A 27,685-nucleotide genomic window follows, 5' to 3' on the forward strand; every position below is an offset into this window, starting at 1 on the left:
AGGGACTCCCGGGGCTGGCTGGCTGTTTGGCCCAACCTTTTGGGGCAGAGATAAATTGAGGTGTGCTGAGGTGAGCAGGCTAACCCCAGCGTTAGCAAAGGGACAGAGACCCTGTACAACCTAGGGTCCTTTCTGTGCCCATCGAGCAGTGCAGGAAAGGAAGTAACAGCTCAAATCACAGGCCCAGCACCTTGCCAAGACGCAGGAAAAGTCCCAGAGACAACCTCAGACTGGGGTTTATTTCTGTTGCAAATGAGGAACAGAGCTGTACAAACCGCAGACACTGTCCTGCCTCAGGGCTCAGCACCTGCAGCCCCACGCAGCCCTGGGACTTTGGTGACAAACATGGCGAGGACTGGAAGGGTGCTCGTTGCCCTGCAGTGCAAGGGTCCGAGCAGCACCCCAGCAGCACCAGCGAGGGTGACAGCCCTGGAGCTGCAGCCACACAGCCAGCGCGGGCAGAGGGTCGATGCTACAGCGCTGAGGCCAAATCAAGCCTCCCTGCCCCACTGTGGGACAAGAGGCAATGACATGAAGGCACTGACATAGATGTGACAGCGCGTGGCTGTCACAGCCCTGCCCCCACGATGGGGGAGCAGCAGGGCGAGCCGGGAGCTCCTGAGGTTGCGGTGGGGGGACGGGAGCCAGCCCTGCCCCGAGCCCTGAGCCAAGTCCCGCATCACTTGCGGCGTCTCTTCTTCTGGTCTTTGCGCATCTGAGCCCTCACATCCTTCTTCAGGCGGCTGTCAACGACCTTGAACTGTCCCTTGACACCAGGGGGGCGACGCACCCGGGGTCCTACGCCCTTCTTAGCCACCAGGTACGTGACCTGCCGCTTCTCCTTGCCCAGCCCGGCCTTCTTGTAGATGCTGTGGGAGAAAGGGAAAGATGAAACAGACAACCTCAGGAGGAGCCTGCTCCAGGAATTTGGCTTTGGCACATACCCGAAGACAAGTATCAGGCCCAACCGCTCTGCTGTGCCTTAAGACAGGGCTTCCCTTGCTTACTCTGCCAACCTTCAGCCCCAGCCAGATGCTGCCCAGCCCTTCCCAGCCCTGCTGAGTTATCCACAGGAGCTGCCCCGTGCTGCGGCTGCAGGGATGGGACCTTGTAACCCAGCCCAGCGCAACGTGAAGGAGCTGGGGACCAGCTTCACCACTCACCGCCGCAGCTGGGCCACCTTCTCCCGCTCTGAGATATCCACCGTGCTCACCACGGCCTCCGCTTTCTTCTTCATCTGCTCCATCTTCTTCAGCATCTGTGGGACAGCAAAGGGTCAGGGACAAGGGGATCGGCGACGGGGACAGAGCACCCGCCCAGGACCACAGCCCCACTCACCCGCCGCTTCTTGCGGGCCTTGGCCTCCGCCACCTTCTTGATGGGGCGGGCGTTGATTTGGCGCCAGCGCTGCCGATACTCCTCAACCGTCTGCCGGTCCAGGGGTATCTGCTTGTGCCGGTGCTGCTTCTCCTCCTCCGTGAACCACTCCGGCAGTTCTCCCTCCTCCTCGTTGAAGGAGTACCTGGGGGGGAAACAGGTGAGTTGTGAGTGGGACACGGGGTCCCTGCCAGGTCCTAGTCTCGCGCTGATACATCTGCCACCCCCGTGGCCTGTCCCCCAAGAAGAGGACAAGTGCTGCTCCCCCTGCAGCACCCGCAGGGCATTACCTGTTGAACGAGTCGTCGATCAGGTCCCGCCTGGCCTTTTTGGAGGTGGCAATGACGGAGCCAAGCGCCAAACCCTCTGCATCCAGGACACGCGCTTTCTTCACTGAAGCACAGGGACAGGTTAAAGCTTGGCCCACCTGCAAACAGCCTGAGGCCCCGAGAGCCGCGAGCGGCCCTCCCAGACCAGCACCACCTGACCCTGCCTCCTGTCCCCAAAGAGAGACTTGCGTGGCATCACCCGGCGCACACAGGTGCAGACAGCGGCCCCCACTCACCTGGGTCCTCAATGGGCACCACCTCAAAGCCACACGGCTCGACCCGGCCCCGCTTCCTCTCCACTGGTGTTGGTGGCCTGCGGGGAGAAGAAGAGAGCATCAGAGCTTACGGTCTTCACCTCCCCGCTCTCCAGAAATGTAGAGCTGCAGGAGAATATCCAGACTGCCCCTCTCTCACCCCTCACCTCTCCTCATCGCTGCTGCTGTCATCATCGTCGCTGCTCTGCTCGGCCTGTGCTTCATCAGCATCAGCTGCTGTGTCTGCTGCAGGCTGAGGCTCCGCCATGGCGTCCTCCTGGGGAGCCTTCTTCTTTTTCTGCTCTTTCCTCTTCGCTTTCTCTGGGGAGAGGGAACCAGTGGGCGAGAGAAGGTTGAGGCAGATCCCACTGCAGACCCTTCCCCTAGAGGTACAGCTCATTAACACTAGTCCTAGCTCATTAACTGCGTAACATGGGCTGGAAGCAACCTCTGGAGGTCTCTTCTTCTGCTCAGTACGGTGCCCAAATTGCCATTTGATCCAGTGCCCCATGTGAGGCCACGGAGACGTCCCTCTGTGCTCCCCACAGCCACGCAGCCCCCACTAACTTGTCTGGGACTCGCGCCGTCTCTCAGCCAACATCTGCGACTGCCCCAGCTCCAGGTCCTCATCCGCGTTGTCCTCAATGCCGGCAAATGCGTCCTGGGGACAGGGAGCCGTGGGTCAGGGGGCGTAGGGCAGAGCCGGGGAAAAGCCCTGCCTGTTCTGACCCACTGGGACTCACCTTCCCAAACCACAGGCTGGTCTGCCGCTCCTTCAGCACTGACTTCTCCTCCAGAGGCACGAGGAGAGGATTCTCCTCTTCGTCGTCTTCCTCCTCTTCTTCTTCCTCCTCCTCAGGCTTCACCCTGTGACAGACAGCAGCAGGATCGGTGTCCCCAGCCAGGACAGCCACTCTCTCGATTTGCTCTCGAGGGAGACCCTGCCCCAGGACGGCCTCCCCCAGCTCTCACCTCTTGACACCCTGCTCTCGCTTCTCCCGCTCCAGCCGGCGCTGACGAGCCTCTATCTCCACCAACTCCTCTGGGTCCAGATCACTGGCCAGGGACACATCGTCAGCTTCGTCCGGATCAGAGACGCAGATGTCATCATCCCCAGGTTGCATCTCCAGAAGGGCGTCTGCTGATGCCATGTCTCCCCGGGCCACCTCATTCAGCAGCTGCAATGCAAGTGAGACTGGAGTCAGGAGCTTGAGTCTCAGCCACGTGCCTGCGTACATCCCAGCCCTGGTGGCTCTGAGAGCCCGCTCGCTTCCAGCCCACACACCTGGGTCCTGTGGATAGTCTGGAGGGAGAACATGCTGGTGTCGCCACCGTCAGCGATGGAGACACCAGGGAGATCCATCTTCAGCTCCACACGTTCACGCTGCTTCCGCTGTTCCTTCAAAATCTTCTTCTTTTTTCTGGAGAAGGCAAAGGATTGAGGCTACGCTGCTCCCCCTCCCCGTGCACGCACCTCCCAGTAGCTCATCTACTGCCACGTTGACGCCTGGTCTCTCAAGAGATTTGGGATCCTGCAACAGTCAACCCACTGTGAGGAGTCCCCTTACTGGGCAGAGAGAGCCCGTGCCAGCTTGGAACAGCTGTTTCACCAGCTGGGAGAAGCGGAAAACCCCGAGAACCCCGGACCCCACCCCCGTTTGCAGGGAGACAGACCCTGACCCCTCACGCTACGCTAGCACAATGATACCCCACCTCTCCTTTCCTGAGCTCTTTTTACCTTTTCAGCTCTGCCAGCTCCTTGGCCTTCATCTCTGCTAATGCCAGCTCTACCTCCTCCTCTTCTTCTTTCCCCGCCTCATCGGCTGTGGCTTTTGGTGACATTTTCTTCTCCTCCTCCTCCCGGCCTTCCTCCTCTTCACCAGAGCTCAGGCTGCCAAAAGGAAGGAGGTCAACAAACCTCTGCTGGTGGCACCTCCACCCAACCACGTTGGTGCCTCGCGGCAGCGCCGTTGCTCCTACTTGATATCCAGCTCCTTTGCCTGCTCTTTCAGCTTTTTGGTCAAGAAACGCCGCAATTTTGTTCTCCAGTTCAGCAGGGCTCTGTGTGGGGAGGCAGCCTGTTAGAAACATCCACCCAGGCCCAGCACGACGCCCCGTCCCTGTCCCGGTCCCCCCTTCCCCCAGTACCTGAGCTCCTTGCGCCCCAGCACACGGATGTCCTTGCAGCACTGACGCAGCTCCTCGGTGGTGGAACTGTGGTTCTCCAGCTCCCCGTCCCCCAGTGTGATCTGGACGGAGCAGAGGGATAGGGCTGTCAGCCCCGAGCCCCAGCTTTTGTTCTGCTTCCCTTCTGCAGGAACGGGGCCGGGGCAGTTGCTGGGGCACCCGGCTGCCCTCGTTCGCTGCTCCGTGCTCGGGGGGGGACCTGTGTCTGGTGCCGCCTAAGTCCCACCTTGCGGGCGCTCACCTCATTGGCCTTGGAGAGGAAGTCCACGGGGTTGGGAGCCTTGAGGAAGTCCATCAGGGTGAAGCGGTGGTAGAGCGTCGTGTCACCGTCCGCGTAGCCCTCTGCCTGCGGGAGGACGGCGCCGTGTGAGCGACAGCACCGTACGAGACAGCTTCGCCACCCCCAGAGCAGCAATGACTCAGCGTAACTCCTGCCTTACCGCAGCGTCCCCCTGAAGATGCCCGCACGATTCGGGCACGAGGGCGGCCCCCGCCTGCCTCCCGAGTTAACGGGGCCAGCGCCAGAACGCCTCTCACAGCCCCACCTCTGACAGGAAGGTGACAGCGACAGGTTTGAGAAGCCTCAAGAAGTCACCTCACAGATGCACAAACCCAGTGGCTTTGTCCAGTTTTGCTGAACCATCATCAGCCTCCCCATTTGTTCGCCGCTTCTCCCTCGCTGCGCCACCTTCTCAGGCTTTATCCTTCAGTAGCAGGGGTTGTTCCAGTGCCTCGCACCCCCCACTTTTCGCTTCCCTAGGCATCTTTACCTGCTATAATCTTTTCGGCCCCGATCCCCAGCTCGTTCCAGTTGCGTTTGGCCATACTGCCCAGCGAGGCAAACTGGCTGGCTGCCCAGCACCCTCCTCCCTCATTCCCGCAGCTTTTCACCTGCTAACAAGCTCTCCGTAGACATCCGTCTCCCATTTCCACAGACCTACCTGGGCCCCGTGAATTTCCCTGTCCACCTGTCCCACAAGGAGTGGGTCACTTGCCAGGAGGAGAACAAGGAAAAAGCCTCGCCAGCGCCAGACCCTCTGTCAGGCTGTGCCTTTTCCCCTGGGCCAGTTCTCCGATGAGCGACACCTAGCCCACCCCAGCAGCTCCCCCTTCTCGTACCTTTGGCTTCTTCTTGCTAACCAGCTCACTGACGGACTTGGCCTGGACCTCGACCTCCTTGAAGGCGTATTTTGGGTCAAAGAACTTGCTGTCAATTTTGTCTGGAGCCTGATAACCTAGGGCGGGAGAAATCAAAGCCACCGACGGTTTTTCCCCCGTCCCAACCCAGTGCCCCAGGTTGCCAGCGACTGCAGGTCCCCGCGGCTGCTCACCCTGGCACACCACGAAGATCTCAGCGGATTCGTTGCGGGAGGCCTGGGGCTTGGTGGCCTGGACCTTGTGGAAGAACTGCTGGAAGATCCAGAGGAGCGGCTGGTAGTCCCGGGAGCGAAAAACCTTGGTGATGAACCAGCCGCCTTTGCAGAGGAACTCGCAGGCCAGTTTCAGAGCCATAAGGGTCAGGTTGGCTGCGGAGGCGGAGAAGAACGCTCAGCAGAGCTGTCAGCGCGCCAGCCTCCCCCCAGCCGCACCAGGAGGGCCCCACCTTGGGAGTAGGCATCGTGCACCCAGCTGGCTCCCACGTTGGGTGCTCCGTCGTTCAGCACCACGTCCACCTTCCACGTCTGCAACTCCTTGCGCAGGGCCTGAGGAACAGAGGCTTGCGTTAGCCTCACCTGAGCCCTCTCATTCTGCAAAAGCCGGTGGGCTGCAGCCTTGATCTACGTTCAAGCCTCCCTATCCAGGTGCTCTGCTCAATCCCCTGCCCTCTTTGTACCCTTTGGCAAGCCCCAGACGGGCGGGCGGTGCCCCTCCACCCAACGGACCTGCTGAGACCCAGAGCAGTGACGCTCGGGGCAGGGGATGCGGGTTCTCACCTGGCGACATTTCTCAGTTGTGATGTCCTCCTGCAGCGTCACCACGTTGGGGATGGGTCTGATAGGAACCAAATCCACTCCTGGCGTCAAGACAGAGGCGTCAATGTCATACCTTGGCACCACGCTCCAGCCCATCCCCGTCAAGTTCTTAAACCACCCCTAGCACTCACCAATGATCAAGCTGGAAACCGGCATGAATTTAGAAGCCACCTGCAGCCTGCGAGAACAGAGAGGACCAAAGCTACAGCACGATTCCACGAGCACCCTCACCCTTGCACGGCGCCGTCAGAGGCTCGGGATCAGGCTCGGCATCGGGGTCAGCGACCGAGCCGAGCCCCCCCCCAACGCAAACACCCGGGAGCTGCTTCACGGGGGGGGGGGGGGGGTCCCGGCACAGCTCCGGCCCCGCCACCACTCACCACCCGCCGGGGGCCGCGCACAGGTCCAGCAGCGCCCGGGCCTTCTGCAGGAACTGGAACTTGCGGTTGAGCTGGAGCAGCTTGAAGGAGGAGCGGGAGCGGAAGCCTGCGGGGCGGAGAGCCGGCCCTCAGGGGCTGCGGGGCGCTGCGGGGCGCTGCCGGGGGGGCGCGCGGCCCGCGGCCCCTCACCCGTCTCCTTGGCCAGGTGGTAGAACTTGTCCCGCCGGCTCCGGCCCGCTTTGCTCTTCTTGCCCATGGCGCCGCGGGGGACTCGGGCCCTGCGGCCCCGGCACGGACCTGCGGGGAGGGGGCGCCGTGAGCGAGGGGGGGCGGCGCGGCCTGGGGTGCCCTCAGGGCCCAGTGCGCCCCCGGAGCGCCCCCCCCGTCCCGGTGTGCCCCCGGTGCGCCCTCAGGGTCCCGGTGCCCCCTCCCGGCCCCCCCTCGTGCCCCGCACCCCGACACGATCGCGGCCCCACTCCTGGCCCCGGCCTCGCCGCGTGCCCCCGCCGCTGTCCCGGCGTTCCCCGCGCCACCTCCCCGACTTCCGCTTCCTCTCGCCCTCGCCGCCATCTTTAGAGTGGCGCCGCCGCGCTGCCTTGGGGCTGTCGCCACCCGGCGGGCTCACCAGCAGAGGCTCGGAGGAGGCCGGGTCCCCTCGGGAGGGGGTGTTTCGGGCCCATCCGTCGCCCTCTGGCGGCTCGTAGCGCGGAGAAGCCAGCTTTGACCTTACCAAGATGGCGGACAAACACCGACCCGGCCGAAAAACCACCGCGCACGCGCACTCCTCCCAGCCGCCGCCGCCGCACCGCGCATGCGCCTCCAGACCGCCCCGCGGCGTGCCGATGGGGCGCAGAAGACGCATGCGCAGCGCGGCGCCGCTCTGCCCGGAACGCGCATGCGCACTCCCCACCCTCCCGACGCTCCTCCTCTCACGGGCGGGAGGGGGGCTGGCCGGTGCGGCGGGCGGGGAGGAAGTGACGTCAGCACGTCGTGCGCGCGGGGGGGGTAGCCGACGGAAGCGGCCCGGCCGCCATCTTTGGTGCCGGCAGAGGGGGCGGCGGGGGCCCGATGCCGGCGGAGAAGATGGCGGTGGACGGCCCCGAGCAGGTCGGGGCGGCGCCGGGGGCGGCCGGGGGCGGCCGGGGCCCCGCGGGCTGCTGGCGGGGAGGGAGGCGCCGGGTCCTGCTGCCGTCGGGGCCCGCTGGGCGCCGTGACTCGGCGGGACTGGCTCAGGCGGCGGGGCCCGGGGGGGAGCGGGAGGGCCCGGGGGGGAGCGGGAGGGCCCCGGAGGGGGAGCGGGAGGGCCCGGGGAGAGCGGGAGGGCCCGGGGGGAGCGGGAGGGCCCGGGGGGAGCGGGAGGGCCGCGGTGCCGCTGAGCCGCGCTGTCCCGTCCCGCAGATGGAGATGGACGACGGGAAGGGCGGCACGGGGCTGCGGCAGTACTACCTGTCCAAGATCGAGGAGCTGCAGGTGAGCCGGCCCTGGGGGGGCGCTGCCTCAGGAGGGGTGACTCTAAGCAAGACCCGCGAACCAAAGTTTAGGTCCACAAGATGAGCCCCAGCCTGCAGAGGAGGCCGCAGTGCTGCCCAGCTCTCGGTGACGAGGTTGTGCCAGCCCTGTCCTGCCGGGAAGGGCTGTGCTGCCCTCGCGCCCATCCCAGGACGCTGGCTGTCCCTGATCCTCATGCCGGAGCCTGCTCGTGGCTGGCGTGCGTGGTTAGGTGAGGATGCTGAGAACTCAGCAAAGCTTATTTCCCCGCAGCTCATTGTGAACGAGAAGAGCCAGAACCTGCGGCGCTTGCAAGCACAGAGGAATGAGTTGAACGCCAAAGGTACGGCTCCGCTCCTCTCATCTGCTTTGTGCAGGGCTCCGTGACCAGTCCTGCAGGGGGCTGCCCCCAAAACCTGTGCTGATGTCCCCCCTTTTTCCGTAGTGCGGCTGCTGCGGGAGGAGCTGCAACTGCTGCAGGAGCAGGGCTCCTACGTGGGGGAGGTGGTGAGAGCCATGGACAAGAAGAAAGTGCTCGTCAAGGTACGGGGCTGAGCTGCCACGAGGGCGAGCAGGGCTGGCTCCTGCCCGGCACCTGGACGGGGTGGGGCAGGACAGACTCTTCCTTTGTCCCCACGAGAGCACGAGCTTTGGAGGGGGTGTAACAACTGAAAAAACAAGGAGCGAGAGCTCTTTTCTCCAGAGGAGCGTATTGCAGCGGCTCTCCAGGGCCCCAACCATGCACGTGCAGGCAGGAGCCACGCGGGGTGCAGGGTGTTTGGTGGGGCTGGGTTCTCTGGCACTTCCCCGCTGCGGTGGGTGGGTTTGGGGCGTGCGGCTAGGAACTTTTACGGGAATTAACCCTTGCGGTGGCAACTGCTCTTCCAGGTGCACCCAGAAGGGAAATTCGTGGTGGACGTGGACAAGAACATCGACATTAATGATGTGAGTGTTTAGGGGGCTACGGGAGGGGATGTGCCGGGGCTCTGCGCTGCCTGTCCCCTTCCCTGCCGTGGGGCGATGTGGAAGGGCTGTGCGGTATCCCCGCGCCGAGCTCCCCTCCGCTCTTGGCGCAGGTGACCCCCAACTGCCGCGTGGCCCTGCGCAACGACAGCTACACGCTGCACAAGATCTTGCCCAACAAAGTGGACCCTCTGGTGTCCCTGATGATGGTGGAGAAGGTCCCAGATTCCACTTACGAGATGATCGGCGGCTTGGACAAGCAGATAAAGGAGATCAAAGAAGTGATTGAGCTGCCGGTCAAGCACCCAGAACTCTTCGAGGCACTGGGGATCGCCCAACCCAAGGCGAGTCCCTGCTGCTGTGGGCCTGGGGGGGGTGGCACTGGCTGGGTCACCCCTGCAGGGGTCCCCACGTGTCCTGTCGGCACTGGGGGGCTGGCTGGGCCCGGGGCCGTGTGGCAGCAAAAGCTGCCCGCAGCGCCCGCGCTTCCCCGGGAGCGCTGGTGGGGGTGCTGAGCCCCCCGGCAGCAGGGCTGAGGTCCCCACGTGGTGCTTTTAGGGCGTGCTGCTCTACGGCCCCCCCGGCACGGGCAAGACCTTGCTGGCCAGGGCCGTGGCCCACCACACCGACTGCACCTTCATCCGCGTCTCGGGCTCCGAGCTGGTGCAGAAGTTCATCGGCGAAGGTAAAAATGGTGCGGGGCGAGGCCGCCCCCCGGTGCCAGCGCAAGCTGGAGCCCCGCCGAGGGCTCCTGCACCTAGGGGTGGCCCGCGGCGGGACGAGCACCTCTGGTGTGGTGACCTGGGGGTGTGCGGTGCCAGGGCTCAGCTCCCCGCGGTCCCTGCAGGCGCCCGCATGGTCCGGGAGCTGTTTGTGATGGCCCGGGAGCACGCTCCCTCCATCATCTTCATGGATGAGATCGACTCCATCGGCTCCTCCCGCCTGGAGGGCGGCTCCGGCGGGGACAGCGAGGTGCAGCGCACGATGCTGGAGCTTCTCAACCAGCTCGATGGCTTCGAGGCCACCAAGAACATCAAGGTAAGAGGGCGCCGAGCTGCCTGGGGACGGGGCAGCGTCCTGCTGGCCCCGCGGCAGTGGCGGGGTGCCTGCTTGTGGTGACAGGGGCTGCCCTCCTGCTGCAGGTGATCATGGCCACGAACCGGATCGACATCCTGGACTCGGCTCTGCTGCGCCCTGGCCGTATCGACAGGAAGATTGAGTTCCCCCCTCCCAACGAGGAGGTGGGTGGGGGGCCCGGGGCTTCTGTCAGTCCCCTGCGGTCCGGATCCTCTCCTTGGGGTGGAGCGCGTTGTCCCCAGCCCTGTCCGGGCGTAACTCCTGTGCCTTAAGCCCTCACCTCGCTGCTGCTGTCTCGCAGGCCCGGCTGGACATTCTCAAGATCCACTCTCGGAAAATGAACCTGACGCGGGGCATCAACCTGCGCAAGATTGCCGAGCTGATGCCGGGGGCGTCGGGCGCAGAAGTGAAGGTGAGCCCCGGGCCCTGCCGCAGCCCCGGGCTGCCTGGGGGGCTCTGGGCAGCCCTGCCCCTTCTCCGTCCTCACCCGGTGGGGTTGCTGGAGCATTTCTGTCCCTTGCAGGGGGTGTGCACGGAAGCTGGCATGTACGCGCTGAGGGAGAGGCGGGTGCACGTCACGCAGGAGGACTTTGAAATGGCTGTCGCCAAGGTAGGCGTTGCGGGGCTCCTCCGTCCCCGCTGCCGCTGGGCACAGACGGACCCCGGCAGCATCAGCGCAGCCTTGGGGCTGAAGGGCAGCACTGGGGGGCGTGGGGGGGGGTGGAAGGGGATGGAGCTTGGTTCTGAGGGCAGGTTGGGGGGTTATTAAGTAGCCTTACGGGGGAAAACGGGGCTGGGTGCTGGGAACTAAGAGTCTCCTCCTTGCCCAGGTGATGCAGAAGGACAGTGAGAAGAACATGTCCATCAAGAAGCTGTGGAAGTGAGGGTGAGCTTCGGGCTGCGTTATCTCTAATAAAAGTGCTGCTGCGGCCACGTCTGTGCGCTGATTTGGGGAAACGGGCCACAGGACTCTGCTCCTCACGAAAGAACCCCAGCACACACACACACACACAGGTTGCTGCTAACTGGTTTTATTAGAAAATACCCAAAATAGACAAAATGGTTACACAGAAGGCAGAGCAGGCACCCCTGAGCCGTACACCCTGGGAATAATGTAAACGCCCCCCCCCCTCCCCGCCGCCTGCGACCGCCTGGAGAAGGCCGGGATGCGCTGTGAGGGGCGCGCAGGCCTGGGGCCGGCGGGGTAAAGGCACTTCAGCGGGGCCGGCGGGCGGTGGCCCTGTCCCCTTAGCCCCTCACCCCAGCAGCTCCAGTTCTCAGAGCCCCCGGGGCCCCCACTGCCCCCAGGCTCTTGGGACAGAGCGAGCCCTCTGCCCTCCCCCCCCCTCCATACCTCGTATCAAGCACAGGACAAGGCTCTAGCTAAGTAAAACAGCGGGGGGGGGGGGGTGGAGCAATCGACTGATTGTCAGAAACAACACTAAAAACTCAGTTACGTATAAAAAGAACAGCTTGGGCCGAGCCAGCCCTCTGCGAACAACGAATGGCTGCATAGTTTGAGGCAATGAGTGCAGTAAGAGGAACTCAATATATTAATCAAATACAAACCCACTGTACAAAACGCTTTTTTTTTTTTTTTATAAAACCTGTTCACAAAAAATAGTGCAAAACGTCGGGCACCAGCAAGGCTGGCGTTTGGAATGACAAACTTTGGTTGAAGAGAGGGGCAGGGCTCAGGCCTGCCCTCGTGGTGCTGGGGAGGGCTGGCGGGGCAGGCAGCAAACTCCAGGAGAGGGCTTTGGCCAGAGGCAGGGCGAGGAGGGGAGCGAGGCGGGCAAGGCGCTCGCGGTCTATGCTACAGGGAGAGGCGAAGGGCACAATGCGAAAGCAAGGACGCGTTAATGCAGCAGAGAGGCTGCAGCAGGACCTGGGGGGTGGGGGAAGCGGGGGAACCCTCCGCTGCTCTGCCTGCGGCGAGAGCTTCCTGGCCGAGGGGAGCCCAGGGGTACGAGGGGCTCCGAGTCCCTCCAGGCACGTAGGGTTTGTGCAAGTGCTGTATTTGATTCCAGTAAGAAGTACCGTCAGGCTCAGGCAGCAGGGAGAGGAGAAAGAGCTCCCGAGCCCCCGCTGGCCCCTTAAGTGAGGCGGATCCCAAGCACTTGTTCCAGTTCCTGCCGACGCTGCTGGACCTGGAGGAGGCGAGGGCGGGCGGTCAGGGAATGGGGCTTGGGACAGCCCCTTCCCCCCCTCCCCCATTTCAGCCCACGGGAGCACCCCAACCCGGCACAGAGCCCACCTTGGCGAAGATGTGTCTGCCCACAGCCTCCTGAGCCCAGGGCTGCTGGTAAAACTCAGCTCGCCGCTCCTCCTCGGGGTTCCCGATCACGTCCGTTATGATCTGCGCAAAGCAAAGCGCGGGGGAGAGCGGGTGAGCACCGCACGTGGCTCCCTCCTGCGCTCTCGCCCGGCCCAGCCCTGAAATTTTACTTTGAGGTCCCTCCTCTGGGATTTGATCCATTCCTGGATGAAGTCCTGCGGGTTGTTGCTGAAGCTCAGCATGAAATCGCGCTGTGTCTTCAGCTGGTTGATGGATTCGATGGTCTCGTGGATCTAGAAACGGCAGGAGATGAGAGAGAGCTGCGGGTGAGCGGGCAGGAGTCGGGGTCATGCAAAGTCCCCCTGAACAGGACGCAGCTCAGGGGGCGGCCCCAGGAGACCCGAGCTGCTCCCTGCCTGCACCCCTGGGGGCTCTGGGGGTGGGGGGGACCCCGCACCTTGGCATCCAGGGAGGCGATCTCCTGCTGGTTGGTGGTGGAAGCCAGGAAGTTGCTCATCTGAGCTTTCAGGGGGTCATCCACCTCCACGTCGATGTCGTAGCAGGCCGTCTTCTTCTGGTCGTTGGGGTCCACGCTGGGAGGAGGCAGGGTGTTTGGGGGGGCGGGGAGGGGGGGCTTCCTCAGCCTCCATCCTGCCACGGGGAGGGGGGATCCACCCCTCCAAAAGGAACGCAAGCACCCCACGGACTGCCCCTAGGAGCCCCCAGTGTTTGGCTGATCCTTCCCAAGCGCTCACTGCTGCTTGGAGCCGGAGGCTGCTCAGCGCCACGGGGTGCTGGGCCCCCTCAGGGAGGCACCCCCCCCTTCCTCCCGGCAGCCCGCCCCCCTCAGGAGCAGTGCTCAGCACCTCCCCACGCCCCTACCTGATGGTGTGGTTGATGATGATGGGATCTGGGTGCTGCAGGAGCCCTGCCAGCTTCATGGGGATCTCAGAGAAGCGCATGCGGACGCAGTTAAAGATCTGGAGGGGCAGAGCAGAGCGTCAGCTTCTGCTGCTGGGGGCTTCTTCTACCCAGCATGAAGAGGGCCAGGCAGGAGCAGGGACTCCCCCAGCCCTGGTTTGTGCACGGCAAGCTGACGGACGCGCACCAGAGCATGCTTTTTCCGACCTTAACGGGTGGGAAGGGCGCTCTCCTCCCTGCAATGCCCCAGGTGAATGACGCTGGCGCAGGGGCGCCCACGAGGCATGCCGAGGAGGGGTGCGGACCGACCTGACGGAAGTAGCGGTTGCAGTTGATGTACTCCTTCTCGTGACTGTCCTGCAGCTTGTTGTGCTTGATGTAGAGCCAGAGTGCCTGCATGATGCTGGCACGGGTCTGGGTGTGCACCCCGAGCAGGCGAGCCAGGCGAGGGTCCAGTTTGTACTGCGGTGGCTGCAGGGACAGGACACACGGCATTAAAGAGAGGAAGGGCTGGCCCTCCTTCAGGCACGGTGCCCCACGCAGCCCTTGTGTCGCTGCAGGCTGTGGGGGCCATGCCTGGAGCTCCTCTCTGCTCCTTTTTATCTCCACTGTGCCCCACACCAAATAACCCCAGAGCATCGCAACAGCCTCATGAGGCTCTTGCCCCAGCCCAGGCTCCTTTGCCCGCTCCAGATGAGCCGTGCTGGCAGGGGGGGCAGCAGGGCACGGGCAGTACCCGCGCGGCCCCCAGCACCTACCTGGTGATCCAGCATGAGCAGCAGGGTGCACTTCACATTGACATCGCCAGGACGCTTCACTTGGAAGCCGTCAGTCTCCTGGGTCGTGGGCAGTCGGTGCCACTACGAGAGAGCAAGGGGTGACTCTTGAAGCAAGCCAAGCACTAACAGGGCCCAGGAGATGACAGAGCCAGTGCCTGGGCTCTGGGCAGGCAGGCAGACAGCCTGGACCCTCCTTGCCCCCCCAGGCAGTCCCTGGGAGCCCAATCCATCCACCCAGGGAGCCCACTCCGTCCTGTGGACACTGGTGTGCTTCAGCCCAGAGATGGCTGTAGGCAGTTTGGGTGGACTGCTTGAGTTACAGCCCGAGCACTTGACACCGAAGGCTCAAACAGCTCCTGGGGTCCTGCTACAGCCACCGCAGGGGCTGGATGTCACAGCTGCTCTCACAAGCCATCCCACATGTGATGGGGATTCACCTCCACCAAGGGGGTACCACCACAAAACGGGTGCTTCCCACGGGAACAGAATGAGCTGGGTGCAGGGAAAGCCTGCATCAGGCAGAAGCACCCAAAAAAGATCTGATCCCACTGACAGGGCATCATCACCTGTGTCTGGCCCCAGATTCGCAGATCTCTTGGGGGCCTGGGACTGCCTGCAAGTCATACATCAGAGCCACATCCTTGCTGCAGCCTGACATCTCTCGGCTCCAGCTGTGGACTTGCAGGTGTGAGGGGGTTAAGAGCCAACCCTGGGGCAGCCAGGAGCTGCAGCCTGCTGCTGGGAGCCATCCAGGTGAGCCAGGCTGCTAGCCGGCCCCGCAGAACTGAAAGCTGCAGCCTGGAAAGCACGGCAGTGTGGTCCCCGGGGAGGGCTCGGCACCGCTCCCCTGTGTACACAGCACCACCAGAGCTGCCTCTCCGCCCCAAGGAACCCAGTGAGCCTTGTTGATGCTGGGCTGGGGAGCTGAGCACCTGCAAGGTAAGCGGCAGGACCATCTCCCTTCTCCCATTGCATCAACCAGTTCTCCCCATCCTGCCTAGGGCACAGAGGCAGCCCTGCAACACAGCCCGGCACGCCTCACCTCCACCAGATGGTTGTCTGGCCCGTACAGCTCTTTGTCCAGCTCGATGACGAGGCTCTTGAAAAAGGAGGAGAACTTCCTCTTCTGCTTGCTTGGCTGCAAAACAGAGCATGTGAGGCTTGGCCTGATGCTGCCAACCACGGAGGGCCCCAGCCCAAATCACCGCCTCCAGCACCCAGGGAGCCAAGCGCATCGCAGCTTGGCTCTCAGCACAGAGCACTGCGAAACCAGCACAGCCTTCCTACCACTCCTGCTTCATCCCTGCCCATCTCCTTACGTCCTCCAGCAGTTTGCCCTCCACACGTAGCTCCCAGGAGGCCACACGCTCACCACCCTCCCCTTCTTCTTTGGCTGGGGTGAAAGTGTTGGAGATGTAAATCCTCAGCTTCCGCTTTTGCTGTGGAACAGGAAAACAAAGAGGGGAGCGCTTGGAGCGGGAGGGGGGCTGGCAGCACCCATCTCGCAGTCTCCTACCTCCACCCCCCCAGCTGCTTGCCCCTGTGCTCCGTCACGCACCGTCAGCGGTTTCTTAATGGCCTCCTGAATCTCCATCCTCTTCCGAGCGATGGTTTGGTCCAGCTTGCGCTCAAAGGCAAGGAGGTCCATGTAGGCCTGGGATTCTGGGACCAGTTCCCGGATCTGTCAAGTGGAAACAGTCAGTCAGGACGGTGCTGCAGCCCCCACATCCAACCCCAGCAACTCTTGTCAGCACCAGGCTGACGCACCAAGGAGTAACCAAGCGGTGAGCCTGGCACAACAGCACCATTTCTCACTTCAGACAAAGACAAAGAGCCTTGCAAAGCTCTCCCCAGATCACAGAGCTGTACTGTTTGGAGCTTGTCACCATGCCAGACAGCCTGCCCTGGGTCACAGGCAGGTAACTAAACTCTGTGCTGTCAAAAGAGACCCCCAGGAGAGAAGCTCAGGAGCGACCTGGAGTCTCCACCCTAAGCCACTTCTGCTCCTTGCTCGCCAAAGTCCTGCTTGTCCAACCTGTGCACACCCTGCTACACTCTCCTGCTACCCCCCAGGATGAGACAGAAATCTTCCAGGCCAGTTTGGGACTGAGCAGAAGCAGCGAGCAAGCAGAACGCGGCCCAGTGAGATCACGATCCTCCTCCCACGGGGACCTCCTCACTCCAACATCACCTCGCACTGCGGTGACACTCACCCTCTGTGGCAGGACCTTGTCGGCCATCTTCCTCCTTTTCACCCTGCAAGAAGCATGGATAGGAAAAAACAAAATTTAACCCTGCAGCAATTGCAGGACATTGTGGGTCTTGCTGCCTGCCTCATCTTGGGGGCCACTGCCCAGAGCCCGGTGGTTCTTTTGGCCACTTCCAGGCATGATGCATGGGGCCAGGCTCCGGGGAGGTGTCACGGTGGCAATGCCAGCTGCGTGCCATGAGCACTGCTCAGTCTGAGGCCGGTTCCAGGCTCCTGCTGCAGCAAACGGCGCGATCCGAGGGGGCAAGTCCCCTGCCAGGGCTGCTCTAGGGGACTGGCACTTGGAGTTGCAGGAAGGGGATGAAGAAAGTCTGTGAGAGCATCTAGAGTACATGCCCTTGGAGCGAGTGGATAAGAGATTACATCCCTGTGGGCAAGCCAAGGCAACTGCAGAGGGGGAGGTGTGGGAGCTCTACACCAGCAGGGAAAGAAACCTAGTCCCTGGGCCCATTTTGCTGTGCAGCTCCCAGAAACAAGGAGAAACACACAGGAAAATGCTGTCATCTTCTGCCCCGTTTCTTACTCAGATGTGTAGAGTCCAGCATGGGGGGAGTTTCACTTCCCTTGGCAGCACCTAAACCAGCAGGGCAGGAAATGTGGCATCAATGCTGCCATCCGGAGGTGTCCCAGGATTTGGCCACTAAGGGCTGGCAGGTCCTGGCCCACCACCCCGCAGCCAGCTGGGAGCAAGGAAGCTCGGCCGGGCCCCGCACACAGCCCTGAGCTCCCCGGCCAAGCATGGCTGATCCCACACGGCCGTGGCCTTATCCGGCTGCTGATGTCCTCGTTCAGCAGGCGAGGATGTCTCTGCCCCTCATCCTTAACCCCCAAATTGCTCTGGAGCACTAAATGGATGTGCAGCCCTGGCACAGAGACTGTGACTCCCTGTGAAGGAATCAAAAAGCCCTGCTGTGCAGCAAGGGCAGGGAGCAGGACCTGCACGTCCATTAGGACCGAGGGACCCTGAGAAACAGCCTCCAGTAATCAAGAAACCCTTGTGGAAACAGGAACAGGGAAAGCAGCCTCGTAAACAAGCAAGGAGCTGCTGGCAGAGCCCCATGGCTCAGAGACCAGCCCAAGCTGCCACACTGAGACCGCAGCCCCGCGGAGCATCCCTGCAACTTGCTGCCCCCATCAACGCTGCTTGGGAGCAGCCTGCCTCGTGCCAGGGCTGGGAATGAGCACCCAGCTACATCTGTGCCTGCCAGGAACAGCACGGCCTCCCTTGAGAAGGGGGCGAAAGACCCCAAGGAGCCGGTGCTGAAGCCAACATGCGCAGCGAGGCTTTTTGGTTACCGGTGCTCCTAGCGAGGGGAAGCCGCAGACCAAGGGATCTGTCCCCCAAACTCACCCGCCGCTACCGCTCCGCACCCCAGCGGCGAGCTCTGGCAGCTCTCCCCCTGCTGGGGGTTGAGCCGTGCTGTGGGTTTTGGCGGAGCAAAGCAACCGGGAGGCAGCGGCCGGACCCGGCAGGTCAACCCCCTGCCTCCAGCCTGGCTGCGGGTGCTCCTGCGCCACCCCTTACCCTCTCCGCTGGCTGGCCATCGGCGGCTGCGACTGAGGGGCCAGCAGACGCTTCCTGAACGGGTCCATCATCGACTGCGGCAGGCCAGGTCTCAGCGGGGAGGCTGCTCCGTACGGGGGTGCTCCGGGCGGGCCCACCTGCAGCCCCGCCATGGGCATCCGGCTGCCTGGCGGCATCCCGGGGCGCTGGTGGGGGAGAGAGGAGAGCGGGCGTTAAACTTGGGCCCTTAACCAGGGAAAGGGCGTCAGGAGCAGCAGCCTTAATTCCTCCAGGAAGAGCAAGAGGGAAGCAGGAGGAGGAGAAGGCACTGACCGCAGAGGCCTCACCCCAGGGATGGATGCAGGGCCGGGGACACCCAGTGTGCTGGCAGGCGCGGAGCCGAGCCACTGCCGTGCTCCTCCCCACGCGGAGAGGGACATCGGACCTGCGGCGGCACAGACCTGTCACCCCGGGGACCGCTGATGGCAGCATGGGTTGAGCGGCGGGTTTGTCTCCAGGGCTGGTGGCTGTTCCTCCTGGTAGCGCCCCTTCCTAACAGCCCGGTCACTAGGCCGACGTGTGGGGAGGAAGCTGAGCCCTGGGGATGGGGACGTCCCCTGCGGGCAGGGGATGGAGGCGAGGGCTCATCCCCACCAGCACTCCGGCTCCTGCCGCATCCTTTCCCCTCCGGGCACCCAGAAGGGGCATTTACAAGCCCCTTAACCACTTCTGCCAGGAGTCCTGACCTGGGGCAGCACCCGCAGCCCCTTGGCCAGCACCAGCCCTGCCAGCTCGCGGGTGCCACTGGCTCTGCCCCGCGCACAGCCCCCCAGGCCCTTGACAAACGGTCGCAGCATCCCACTGCTGCCTGTCTCTACCTGCTCCAGCACGCCTTGCCGGCGCTCTGAGCCAAAACCCTCGTGGGATCCTTTGATCCTCCAGCTCCCCACCGGTGAGGAGCTGGCGAGGCCGGGAAAGCCACCGAGCCAGCAGAGCAGCATTTCTCCCCTGCCACAGGCTCCTCGACATGCCAAGACAATCCCCGTGGCTCCTCTCCCGCCTTCGCTCCTGACCCGCATCCCGAGGACGGAATTGAGGCTTCGGTGGAGAAGAGCTAACGAAGCCGCCTCGTTATCCCGAAGGGGCCAGGAGCCCGGCAAGGAGAGCTCAGCTGCAGGCAATGCTGCGGGCTGACGAGTTGATCTACGTGCAGGTATTAATTGCAGTGCAAACCTGGTGCGAGACCACCACTGGCAGCCTGCCTGGCCTCAGCAGCCTTTTTCAGGCAGGCTCAGAGCCACGGCGGGTGGTCGGAGCCCAAACCCACTCACCTCCTTGCTGCTGTGGCTGAAAAAACAGTACATGGAAGAGCTCCAGGAGCAAGAACGGCTCTTCCTCCAGAACCACCAGCATCTCCGCAAATGCCAAACCCAGCTGGAAATCCCCAAAATACCAGCCTCGGCATCAAGAAGTGTCTCACAGCTGGAAATCCAAGCAGCAGCAGGCCAGGAAGGGGCAGGATCAGGACTGCACGCTGCGTTTCAAAAATACACACACGAAGCCTGTTGCACAACCGTACGCTGCTCTCACCTTTGCTCAGCTTGCCTTTGAAGCTGCACCTACAGCGCCACAGCTCACCAACCTGCCTGCGCTGCAAGGCAAAAGCTTTTTCCTAACAGCCCCCAGATGTTTTTCTCCCTTTGATCAGCCACATTTGGACAATGGCTCGCGACGAGCAGGACCGCACAGGCGTTTTCTGCGCGGTCCTGCTCACTGCAGCTCCTTGCCCGGGGCTGTTCAGCAGCACAGCGTGGCTACAGGAGGACCGTGCTCCGGGAACTGCGCTGACTTGCCTGCGAGGGCTTCTGAAGAACAAGCGAACCAGGAAAAGGAGCTGCGAAACTTGTAGTTAGCAAATAAGAAATAGGGAAACCCCCAGCAAAGCTGCTCAGGGCCAAGGCTACATGCAGTCACCCGTGACTGTGTCTAAGAGCCCCAGAGCCACCAGCAGCATGGAGAAGACAAATGGCCACCAAGGAAACACCTGGGTGTTTCTCTAGCACATGCAGAAGACCGTCCGCGGTGCCACAGTGAAACCAGGGCTTCACAAGTTCCCTGCATGCAGCTTGACACGGCTGCAGGACGAGGACCCGCTGCGCGAGCCCACGGCTGGGGGAGACGCTGCGGGCAGCTTTCTCGAGCAGCTCTGAGACGACACGGCCACGACCAGCTCCTGTTCCCCCGGCACTGACACCAGGCCCTGAGGTCCCTGTGCCACTCCCTGGGTCACCTTGCTGAATCCATCCCCGAAATGAGCGATACAGGGGCTGTCTGAAACGATCCGAGGTCTTCAACAGCTCCACACAGGGGTGATGTCTACCGCAAGGTCTCCCACGCATCGGTCTGCTCGCTGGGAGGCCAGAGACTGCTCAGACCCAGGGAGAGGAGAAGCTTCAGTCGGCCGGGAGAGAGGCAGCGCGAGGACGCACGGACCTGTCGTACTGAAGACTCGAACATCCCTTCCACAGACGGCCGAGAACCGTCAGCCTCAGTGAAGCTGCCCGGGGAGCGAGCCCGTTGTGGACCCGCATTTGATCATTTTGACAAGGCAGAACCCTCCGCGTATGTTTCCTTCTCTGCTTCCCCTTAAGGTTTGCAAAGAGCAGACGGAGAAGTCTCTCAGCAAAGCAGGGCAGCCTCTGCTGTGTCCAGCCGGCAGCATCTGGGGCCGCCAGCCCCCTCGCCTAAAGGCTGCGGGCTCCCGGCATGCAAACACAGCGCAGCCTTAAAAAGCTCTGGTTAAGCTGTTAAGCAGCATTACAGCCCCAGCGGGGTGAAGCCTCCAGCACCCTTCAGAAGCCCTGGAAATGAGCAGGATGCAAGAGGCTTTAAATTCAGGAAATTTTATTAGAGCAGCTCAAACTGAGACCTTCCTCCCATCCTTCCTGGCTAACGGAGCTCCGTGGAGCAGGCTCGGGGGCTCCATCCACTCCTCTTCACCCGGGGCAGCGCTCTGCTCCTGCCCCTTCCAGACACCTCCTCGTCCTCCCCTCTCTGTCCCACCACCGCCGCCTCCTCCTCCTCCTCCTCCTCCTGCCAGCGGGGCGGACAAAGGGCAAAATCTCGCAAGCTCCGCTCCAAGGAACGAGCTGGATGGCATCCAGCCCTCCCCGTGGAGAATGAGGAGAGCCATTTGGAAATGGGACAGAAAACAGCTTGTTTCTGCTCCCTGCCAAAGCTGAAAGAACGAAAGGGGCTGGCTGCAGTGCGGCGGTTCATCCCAGGTCAGCGTGCAGGCCTCTTGCATTCGGGGAGCTCTGTTTAGAGTCAGCTTCGATTGGATCTAGCGGGGGCTGGAATGCCTCTCGATGGACATTCGGGCGCATGGTAGGAGCCTCCCAGCTTGCCAAAGGCCTCTTCTCGAGGAAGGGCAGGCCAGAAATCAGATGCTGGTAGCAGAAAGGGAAAAGCGAGGGGAACAATAAACTGGAGGATGGATCTGCGAGAAGGCAGGCTCGGGAGCGAGTTGGAAGAAAAGCAGCGGTTCAGAGAACAGCTCCAGAGTCTCTCCCTGCCCTCCCTCCGAGAGCACGGATCTTCCCTGCAGCCCCCCAAGGAGGGGGAAGCTCTTCCCAGGCACGGCACAAACAAAGGGACCATCTGCGTCAAAAACAAGAGCTCGCCCGTCCCACCACGCCCCTCACCAGGAACGTGAGCGCAGCGCGCGCTCCCGAGGGCCACCACGTGAAGGACACGTGCGTGCGAGAGGGCTGATATGCCCCGAGCCCCCGCAGGCTTCCTGCGGATTCCCCAAAACACAGCCTTGAGAAGTGCTCATTAAAAACGCCAGCCGGCCGGCCCTTCCTGACGCACATCCCGTTTTGGCTCTGCGCAGAAAGGAGCGAGCGCTCCTTGCACACACTGAGGCTCGGGGAGAGAGAGCCCACGTGCATCGTCGCCTGGGGCTTTGGAAGCTGAGCCTGGAGCGGTGCCAGGGGACGGCTCTTCCTGCGAGCTCCTCCAGCTTCCCGTTGTGCCACAGGCAAAAAGCAAAATCCCGCTCGGACAGGATCCCAGCTCTGCATCGGGCTGGGCTCACAGACAGCTCGATCGCCCCAAACCACGGCTTGGGATGGCCCCGCAGCACGCCTCCGAAGGCTGCTGTGCCTCCGTTCATTCTTATCCACGAGCAAATCCCTCCTGGGAGGGCGCCAGGAAGAGCCCGGGTTAGCATCGGCAGCGACCTTCAGCAGGAAGGCGTTACTGCCGCCGGGGCGCCGCTGCGCACCGTGAGCTCTCGCACAGCGCCTCGCTCCCAGCCAGCCCCGAGCCACGGGCAGGCCGCTGCACGGGGGCAGCTCGCGATTCTCTGAAGACCGGCCGCGTTTCAGGAGTCGGAGTCTCCGCTAAAAACTTGCGGGCGAGGAAGCAGTAAATTAAAGGAAGAACGGCAAAGCGACAGGCGACAACGCTGAGCAGACTGAGGACGCGTGCTGGCAACGCTTCAAGCACCAGCCGAGATATTCGGGTCCTGACAAACCTGCCTGCCTGGGACCTCATATCCGCAGCCACAGATGTTCCAGGTCAGAGGCTCCGGCTGCCCCACCGCGAGCCATGGGGGCTGCGCCGCTCGTGTCAGGACCCAGGCAGCAGCTCCGCTGCCCTCGGCACGAGCATGCCGGGCTTGTGCACTGCGCCACGCGGGCTCGGGGGGAAAGGCCACGTTAGTGAAGTTTCCTCCGCAGCTTCCACGCTACAGGGACCTGGCGGGCATACAGAAGCGATGCGCGAGTTACGGCCCGGGACCTTCACCTCGTGCCGACGTGCTGCGTTCGCCCTCCCTGCAGAGCAGTACGATGAGGGTGGGACGGGGGGAGGAGGCGGCGAGAAGAGCAACCCGAAGAAAAGAGACCGCAGCAGGCGGAGAAAGGAGAAGGCAAGGGATTTAAATGATAACACAGGTGTTAACGCAAGCAGGAACAAGGAAGAAAGGTGTTTGGTTCCCACTTGAAAGAGAAACTGCGGTAGCCTCGGTAAGGCAGCACAGAGGCACCCATGGGAAGAGCAGTGCCTGGCACAAAACGCTGCCCAGATGTCCAGGGAACGGCGCCGAGAGCCCCCGAGCGGAGGAAGACGGAGCAAGGGCCTTCGGCACCAAGTTCTGGAGATGCTTCCCACCGAGCAGAACCTCACTGCCATGTTTCCACCAGAGAAACAAAGGGTGCTCCGGCCTCTGTGGTTGCCCGCCTCCCTCTTGCCCCGAGAGGAGAGCATTTCTCTGCTTTGTATCATCGCTTCAATTAACTGGATGCTCAGCCTCTGATGAAACCTGCCTTGGAAACCGTCTCCCCCGGGAAGGGTGGGTCACGCAGCCGGGCACGAGGCCGGTCCCTGCTTTGTGTCGCAGCTCCAGCCCCAGCCATCGTGCCCGAGCTGCCTCCGAGCCAGCCCCGCTCACCCAACGAGCTGGAAGCCCGCTTTCCTCCTCCCCAGCGTGGATCCAGTGGATCTGCACCAGGGCAGAAGGATGTGCAGACGGCGAGCCCCAAGCCCTGCCCTGGCCATCCAGAGCCCCACTCCACGAGGAGTCAGAGCAGCTGAGCCTCCTGGTTCCTCCGAAATCACTTCGTTAGCAGTTGTTTGGATTGCAACAGCCTTTCCGTCCCATGGAAATGGGATTCCTTCCTGTCAACAAGCGCCAGTGAAACCCTTTTAACGTGGCACTTCACTAACTCTGCTTTTTGCCGCTGATCCGAGCCAGCAAAGCAAAAGCACAGGCAAACTTCAAGGCCAGAGCCCCATTTTGCACAACCCTTTCCCCACTGCACGACCCGTGTTAAAGAACTGTGTCACGGAGCCAAGCCTGCTCCCTGCCGCAGCGTCAATCTCATGTCTCGGGAGAAACCTCCCGAGCCTGAAACTTGCACCACAATAAACAGAAGAAACTCCCATTGAATTTACACAGACCTGCGCGCCGTGATGCGGGCATCTGCCACCGAGCAGCTGATCGCCCGTTCCCTGAGCACGCTCCTGAAAATCCCTCTCCTTTCTGCTCTGGAAGCATCAGCTCCCACTGGTGCCAGAGGGAGTTGTCCTCTTGAATTCCCTCCTTGAGCTGCTGGTGAATAACCAGATGCGCAAGGATGTCAGAGGATTAGCATATGTTTAATAATCCACTGATTAAGGAGCCCCTAAGCGCTCACTGGCATAGATGAGGGCTGTTGTGTTTTCTAGTGGCCAAACAATGGACAAAGTTCTTCGTTACACCAGGGCATAACGGAGCAGAAGGGGCCTGAGTCACTCGCTACCCCCCGAGAGGTCCCGCGGGCACGGCAGGGCTGACCGCTCAGCGGGGAGGAGCTGCTTTCCACCGCCTGGAAATTGCAAAACAAAGGCCAGACCGTATTGATTAGACCCGCTCTCCCCTCCCGCTGCAAGACCGCCAGCGAGCAGCCGGCCAGACACAGCCCACGGCCAGACACAGCCCACGCTGCTCGCTGCCGCCCCGCGCCGTGTGGACTGAGCGAAGGCTGCAGCACGGTGCCATATGCTCGGTCCCACCCTACCCCATCCACACGCTCCCGGCACCTGCTCCAAGCACGGCGTTTTGGCCGGCGCGGGGGGAAAACGAGCATATGTTCTCCTGTTTACCCGCAGCGGAGCAGCGAGCGATGCCCGGCCGGATTTTGCACCCTGCTGCAGGGCAAACCCTCAGGATCCCGCCCGGCCCTCGAGCCTTTGAGTCGAGTTACAGCCGATGCACGCCCGGATCGGTCTTGGCTGCGCCGTCTCAGTTTTCACTTCTGGGCTTTTTGGCTTCCCGGGTCGTTTCCTCGTTTTCTATTAGCCAGGTTTACAAGTTGGAAATTCCCTCGGCTTCATCGATCTCTTAAGTTTTAATTCGCGCAAACAACGCGGCAGCACTGGGGGAGGCGATCGGCGGTGGTTGAGAACACGTTGCACAACCGGGCGCCTCCATTTCCAGCCCGTCTGCAAGACGGTGCTTTGCACCAGAACCAAAATAATCGCCCCGCGTGCACGAGCGACCCAACAGGCGAGCTGCACGCACAGGGGGAGGCCGCAAGCGAGCGTCAGACAAAATCCCTCTCTTACAAAACACTTGCAGGCAGAAGAAAGAGCAGTTTTTGTGGCTTCTCCGGGACTGCTGATCGGATTTCCTTTCCCGGCCCTTGCCTGTCCCCATTCTTCCCCCTAATATCTGCAAGCACCTGCATCGCCGTCTCTCCAGCTTCTTCCTGAAGACACGCGGCTGAAGTTTTAAACGGTTGCCTCTAAGTTTGCAAAGGATGCGGGCGAATGGGTTTCGGGGCATGAGACGTGCAACGGTGGCCGGGCTGCGAAGGCAGAGCCGCGCGCAGAGCGTCCTGCAGCGGCTCGCGCCTCCCCGCTGGGTTTTCTCCCATCGCCAGCGGCCCCCCGAGGGTGCCCGACGAGGACCCCCCCCGGCCCCAAACGCTGCTGTAGGGCCGATCGCTTTGCCTCCTGCAACTTTTACGGGAATTTCCAAGCGCTCACGGCGGAGGCACGAGCAGGCGCTTCGGAGGACGCGGGCCTGGCAAACCTGCAGCCCCCCCGAGGCGCCTCGGGCTTTTTTTTGGGGCCCGGGGGTGCCACCTGCCCTGAGCCGAGCCCGCGGGGGCTCCGCTGGGGGGGCTCGGGCTGCGTCCGCCCCACGGGAAGGGCCCCAACGGCCGGGCTGGGTGCCGGGGGGGGGCCTACGGGGTTCGAAGCTCCAGGACTGCCCCCCCCGGCCCAGCGACGGCTCATGAGGCCTCCAAGACCCCATAACACCCCCCCGGCCCCAACGCCCTCAGGGCCCCCCCGGAGACCCCTCACTTAGGGCCCCCCGAGACCCCTCCGGGCCCCCCCGAGCCCTCCCGTCCCGACCCCAGCCCCCCTCAGGACCCCCCCGCCCCGGCCTTAGCCCCCCTCAGGACCCCTCCCGGCCCGAGCACCCCTCAGCCCCCTCCCCCCCCGGTCCCCCGGCCCCCCCACCTGGTACTGCGCGGCCGCGGGCCCCATGGGCCGGTAGCCCGGAGCCGCAGCGGTTGCCGGAGCCGGGCTGGGGCCTCTCATGATGCCGGGCCCGGGCCCGGGGGGCGGCGGGGCGGCGGGGGCGGCGGGCGGCAGGGGGCTGAGCGGGAAGGCGCCGCGGGCGGCCATGGCGGGGCCGGGCGGGCGGGGGGGGGGGGGCGGGGGGGGGCGGCCCCGCCCGCGCTGCGATCGGAAGCGGCGGCGGCGGCGGCCGGGGCTGGAGGCAGCGCGCGGCACCCGCAGGCTCCGCCCCCCGCGCAGGCCGCGCCCCCTCGCCCGTAGCCCCGCCCCCGAGGGCAGGGCTCCGGCCCGGCAGGGCGGGCAGGCGTGGGGGGGTGCGGGGGGGTGTGAGTGTGTGTGTACGTGTGTGTGTGTGTACGTGTGTGTGTGTGTGTGTACATGTGTGTGTGTGTACGTGTGTGTGTGTGTGTACGTGTGTGTGTGTGTGGGTGTGTACATGTGTGTGTGTGTGTACGTGTGTGTGTGTGTACGTGTGTGTGTGTGTACATGTGTGTGTGTACATGTGTGTGCATGCATGTGTGTGTCCATACATGTGTGTGCATGGGTGTGCGTGTGTGTCAGTGTGTGCGTCGTGTATATGTGCGTGTGTACGTGTGTGTGCAAGTGTACATGTTTGTGTGCATGTGCGTACATGCGTGTACGATGTACGTGTGTGTACGATGTACGTGTGTGTACATGTGTGTGTATGTGTGTACATGTGTGTAAATGTGTGTGAGTGTGTTTGCGTGTGTGTACATGTGTGTACGTGTGTGTGTGTGCATGCATGTGTGTGTGGGGTGTGCACGTGTGAGTGTACGTGTGTATGCAAGTGTACATGTATGTGTGCATGTGTGCATATGTGTGTGCGTGTACATGTGTATGTGTGTACATGTGTGTGTACATGTGCGTGTGCATGCATGTGCATGGGTGTGTGTGTGTTTGAGTGTGTGTGTGCAGGTGTACATGTATGTGTGCATGTGTGCATATGTGCGTACGATGTACGTGTGTACAATGCACGTGTGTACATGTGTGTGTACATGTGTGAGCGTGTTTGTATGTGTGTACATGTGTGTGTACGTGTGTGTGAGTGTGTTCATTGCTGTCCACCAGTGCATGCATGTGCATGTGTGTGTGCACATGTGTGCATGCCTACGCATGTGTTTGTGTGTGGGGGGGTGCGTACAGACGTGGGGGTGAGGGCACGTGCGTGTGTGTCAGTGTGCGCGTGCGCAGCCCGGGCGTGACAAAGGCTTTGTGCGGCGCTGGGCACTGAGCGACCCCGGGCACAGCCACGCGGGCGAGAGCCGCGCAGCGCAAGGCCTGCAGCACCGGGGCCTGCGGTGCCCTCCTGGCCCTCCGGCCGCATCCCTTTTGGCCCACACGGGGTGTGGCGGGGAGGGCAGCGGCCAGGCCATCCCCCAGATGGGATGCGAAAGGCTTTTTATCTTCTAGCACTGGATTGGGAGTAATAAAGTGGATGTTTAACAGACCTTCAGCTGGAACTGCAAGTGAAAATGGGCACCCTGAGGGGGACGGGGCCCTCTGGCAGCTCCGGCATGCTGTGACGGGCCTCATAACAGGGTGGCCGAAAAATCCCAGTGTTCACATAGGGGTGTTCGTTGTTTCCTGTTTCTCTTTTCCATCCCATGCTGCGAGGCTGCTGCTCGTCGCTGCCCTGCAGCTTGTGGGGTCAGGGCTGGCCCTGAGCTGCTTTGTGGCCGTGCCGTGAGGAGTCCCTGGAGGGGCTCAGATGGGGAGATGTGGAAACGCTGCCAAGTGCCCTGCTGTGGGTCTGCTTACCCAGAAATCAGGCCCCACAAGCAGGGTGTCCCCTTTGAGCTTTGCTTCATG

The 27,685-nt window shown here is 62.7% G+C and overlaps 3 protein-coding genes across 4 annotated transcripts; 1 reads left to right on the top strand and 2 right to left on the bottom strand.

The window, feature by feature from the left end:
• Positions 1–218: 218 nt before the first annotated feature.
• Positions 219–7,056, bottom strand: FTSJ3 (FtsJ RNA 2'-O-methyltransferase 3). Of its 2 annotated transcripts, XM_083809493.1 has the most exons (22): positions 6,955–7,056; positions 6,690–6,797; positions 6,501–6,606; positions 6,252–6,298; positions 6,082–6,161; positions 5,751–5,850; positions 5,479–5,673; positions 5,267–5,382; positions 4,389–4,493; positions 4,109–4,209; positions 3,941–4,021; positions 3,699–3,851; positions 3,246–3,381; positions 2,933–3,138; positions 2,704–2,827; positions 2,528–2,621; positions 2,128–2,281; positions 1,943–2,019; positions 1,668–1,770; positions 1,339–1,522; positions 1,164–1,258; positions 219–869 (listed from the first exon to the last, which is right to left on the bottom strand). In XM_083809493.1, exons 2-22 carry the CDS (start codon positions 6,754–6,756, stop codon positions 680–682), a joined length of 2,514 nt encoding a protein of 837 aa, XP_083665619.1. In that variant the 5' UTR covers positions 6,757–6,797; positions 6,955–7,056; the 3' UTR covers positions 219–679. The 2 variants fall into 2 exon arrangements, with proteins under 2 accessions (XP_083665619.1, XP_083665618.1); XM_083809492.1 differs by lacking the exon at positions 6,955–7,056.
• A 395-nt stretch (positions 7,057–7,451) lies between these two features.
• On the top strand, positions 7,452–10,961 carry PSMC5 (proteasome 26S subunit, ATPase 5). The gene is made up of 12 exons (XM_083809502.1): positions 7,452–7,607; positions 7,899–7,970; positions 8,262–8,331; positions 8,434–8,531; positions 8,877–8,933; positions 9,065–9,295; positions 9,510–9,636; positions 9,799–9,989; positions 10,094–10,192; positions 10,330–10,440; positions 10,552–10,638; positions 10,859–10,961. Exons 1-12 carry the CDS (start codon positions 7,569–7,571, stop codon positions 10,910–10,912), a joined length of 1,236 nt encoding a protein of 411 aa, XP_083665628.1. The 5' UTR covers positions 7,452–7,568; the 3' UTR covers positions 10,913–10,961.
• An 82-nt stretch (positions 10,962–11,043) lies between these two features.
• Positions 11,044–25,979, bottom strand: SMARCD2 (SWI/SNF related BAF chromatin remodeling complex subunit D2). The gene is made up of 13 exons (XM_083809501.1): positions 25,796–25,979; positions 17,801–17,985; positions 16,220–16,262; positions 15,565–15,687; positions 15,326–15,445; positions 15,049–15,144; positions 13,986–14,087; positions 13,537–13,698; positions 13,189–13,286; positions 12,764–12,899; positions 12,477–12,599; positions 12,286–12,387; positions 11,044–12,178 (listed from the first exon to the last, which is right to left on the bottom strand). The coding sequence occupies exons 1-13, from the start codon at positions 25,961–25,963 to the stop codon at positions 12,125–12,127; spliced, it is 1,512 nt and encodes a 503-aa protein (XP_083665627.1). The 5' UTR covers positions 25,964–25,979; the 3' UTR covers positions 11,044–12,124.
• Positions 25,980–27,685: the final 1,706 nt, after the last annotated feature.

This window comes from Anser anser, assembly GCF_964211835.1.
Source record: "Anser anser genome assembly, chromosome: 23".
Classification (NCBI taxonomy): Eukaryota; Metazoa; Chordata; class Aves; order Anseriformes; family Anatidae; genus Anser; species Anser anser.

Coding starts and splice junctions, on each gene's coding strand:
- FTSJ3 (XM_083809493.1), bottom strand. CDS start 6,756: ATGGGCAAGAAGAGCAAAGCGGGCCGGAGCCGGCGGGACAAGTTCTAC. Junction 4,022..4,108: donor CTGGGGCGCAAGGAGCTCAG/GTACTGGGGGAA, acceptor CTCCCCACACAG/AGCCCTGCTGAACTGGAGAA. Junction 2,282..2,527: donor ACGGCGCGAGTCCCAGACAA/GTTAGTGGGGGC, acceptor CCCTCTCCCCAG/AGAAAGCGAAGAGGAAAGAG.
- PSMC5 (XM_083809502.1), top strand. CDS start 7,569: ATGCCGGCGGAGAAGATGGCGGTGGACGGCCCCGAGCAG. Junction 7,971..8,261: donor CCAAGATCGAGGAGCTGCAG/GTGAGCCGGCCC, acceptor ATTTCCCCGCAG/CTCATTGTGAACGAGAAGAG. Junction 10,193..10,329: donor TCCCCCCTCCCAACGAGGAG/GTGGGTGGGGGG, acceptor GCTGTCTCGCAG/GCCCGGCTGGACATTCTCAA.
- SMARCD2 (XM_083809501.1), bottom strand. CDS start 25,963: ATGGCCGCCCGCGGCGCCTTCCCGCTCAGCCCCCTGCCGCCCGCCGCC. Junction 15,688..16,219: donor ACAAGGTCCTGCCACAGAGG/GTGAGTGTCACC, acceptor TCCACTTGACAG/ATCCGGGAACTGGTCCCAGA. Junction 12,900..13,188: donor ATCATCAACCACACCATCAG/GTAGGGGCGTGG, acceptor GCCTCCTCCCAG/CGTGGACCCCAACGACCAGA.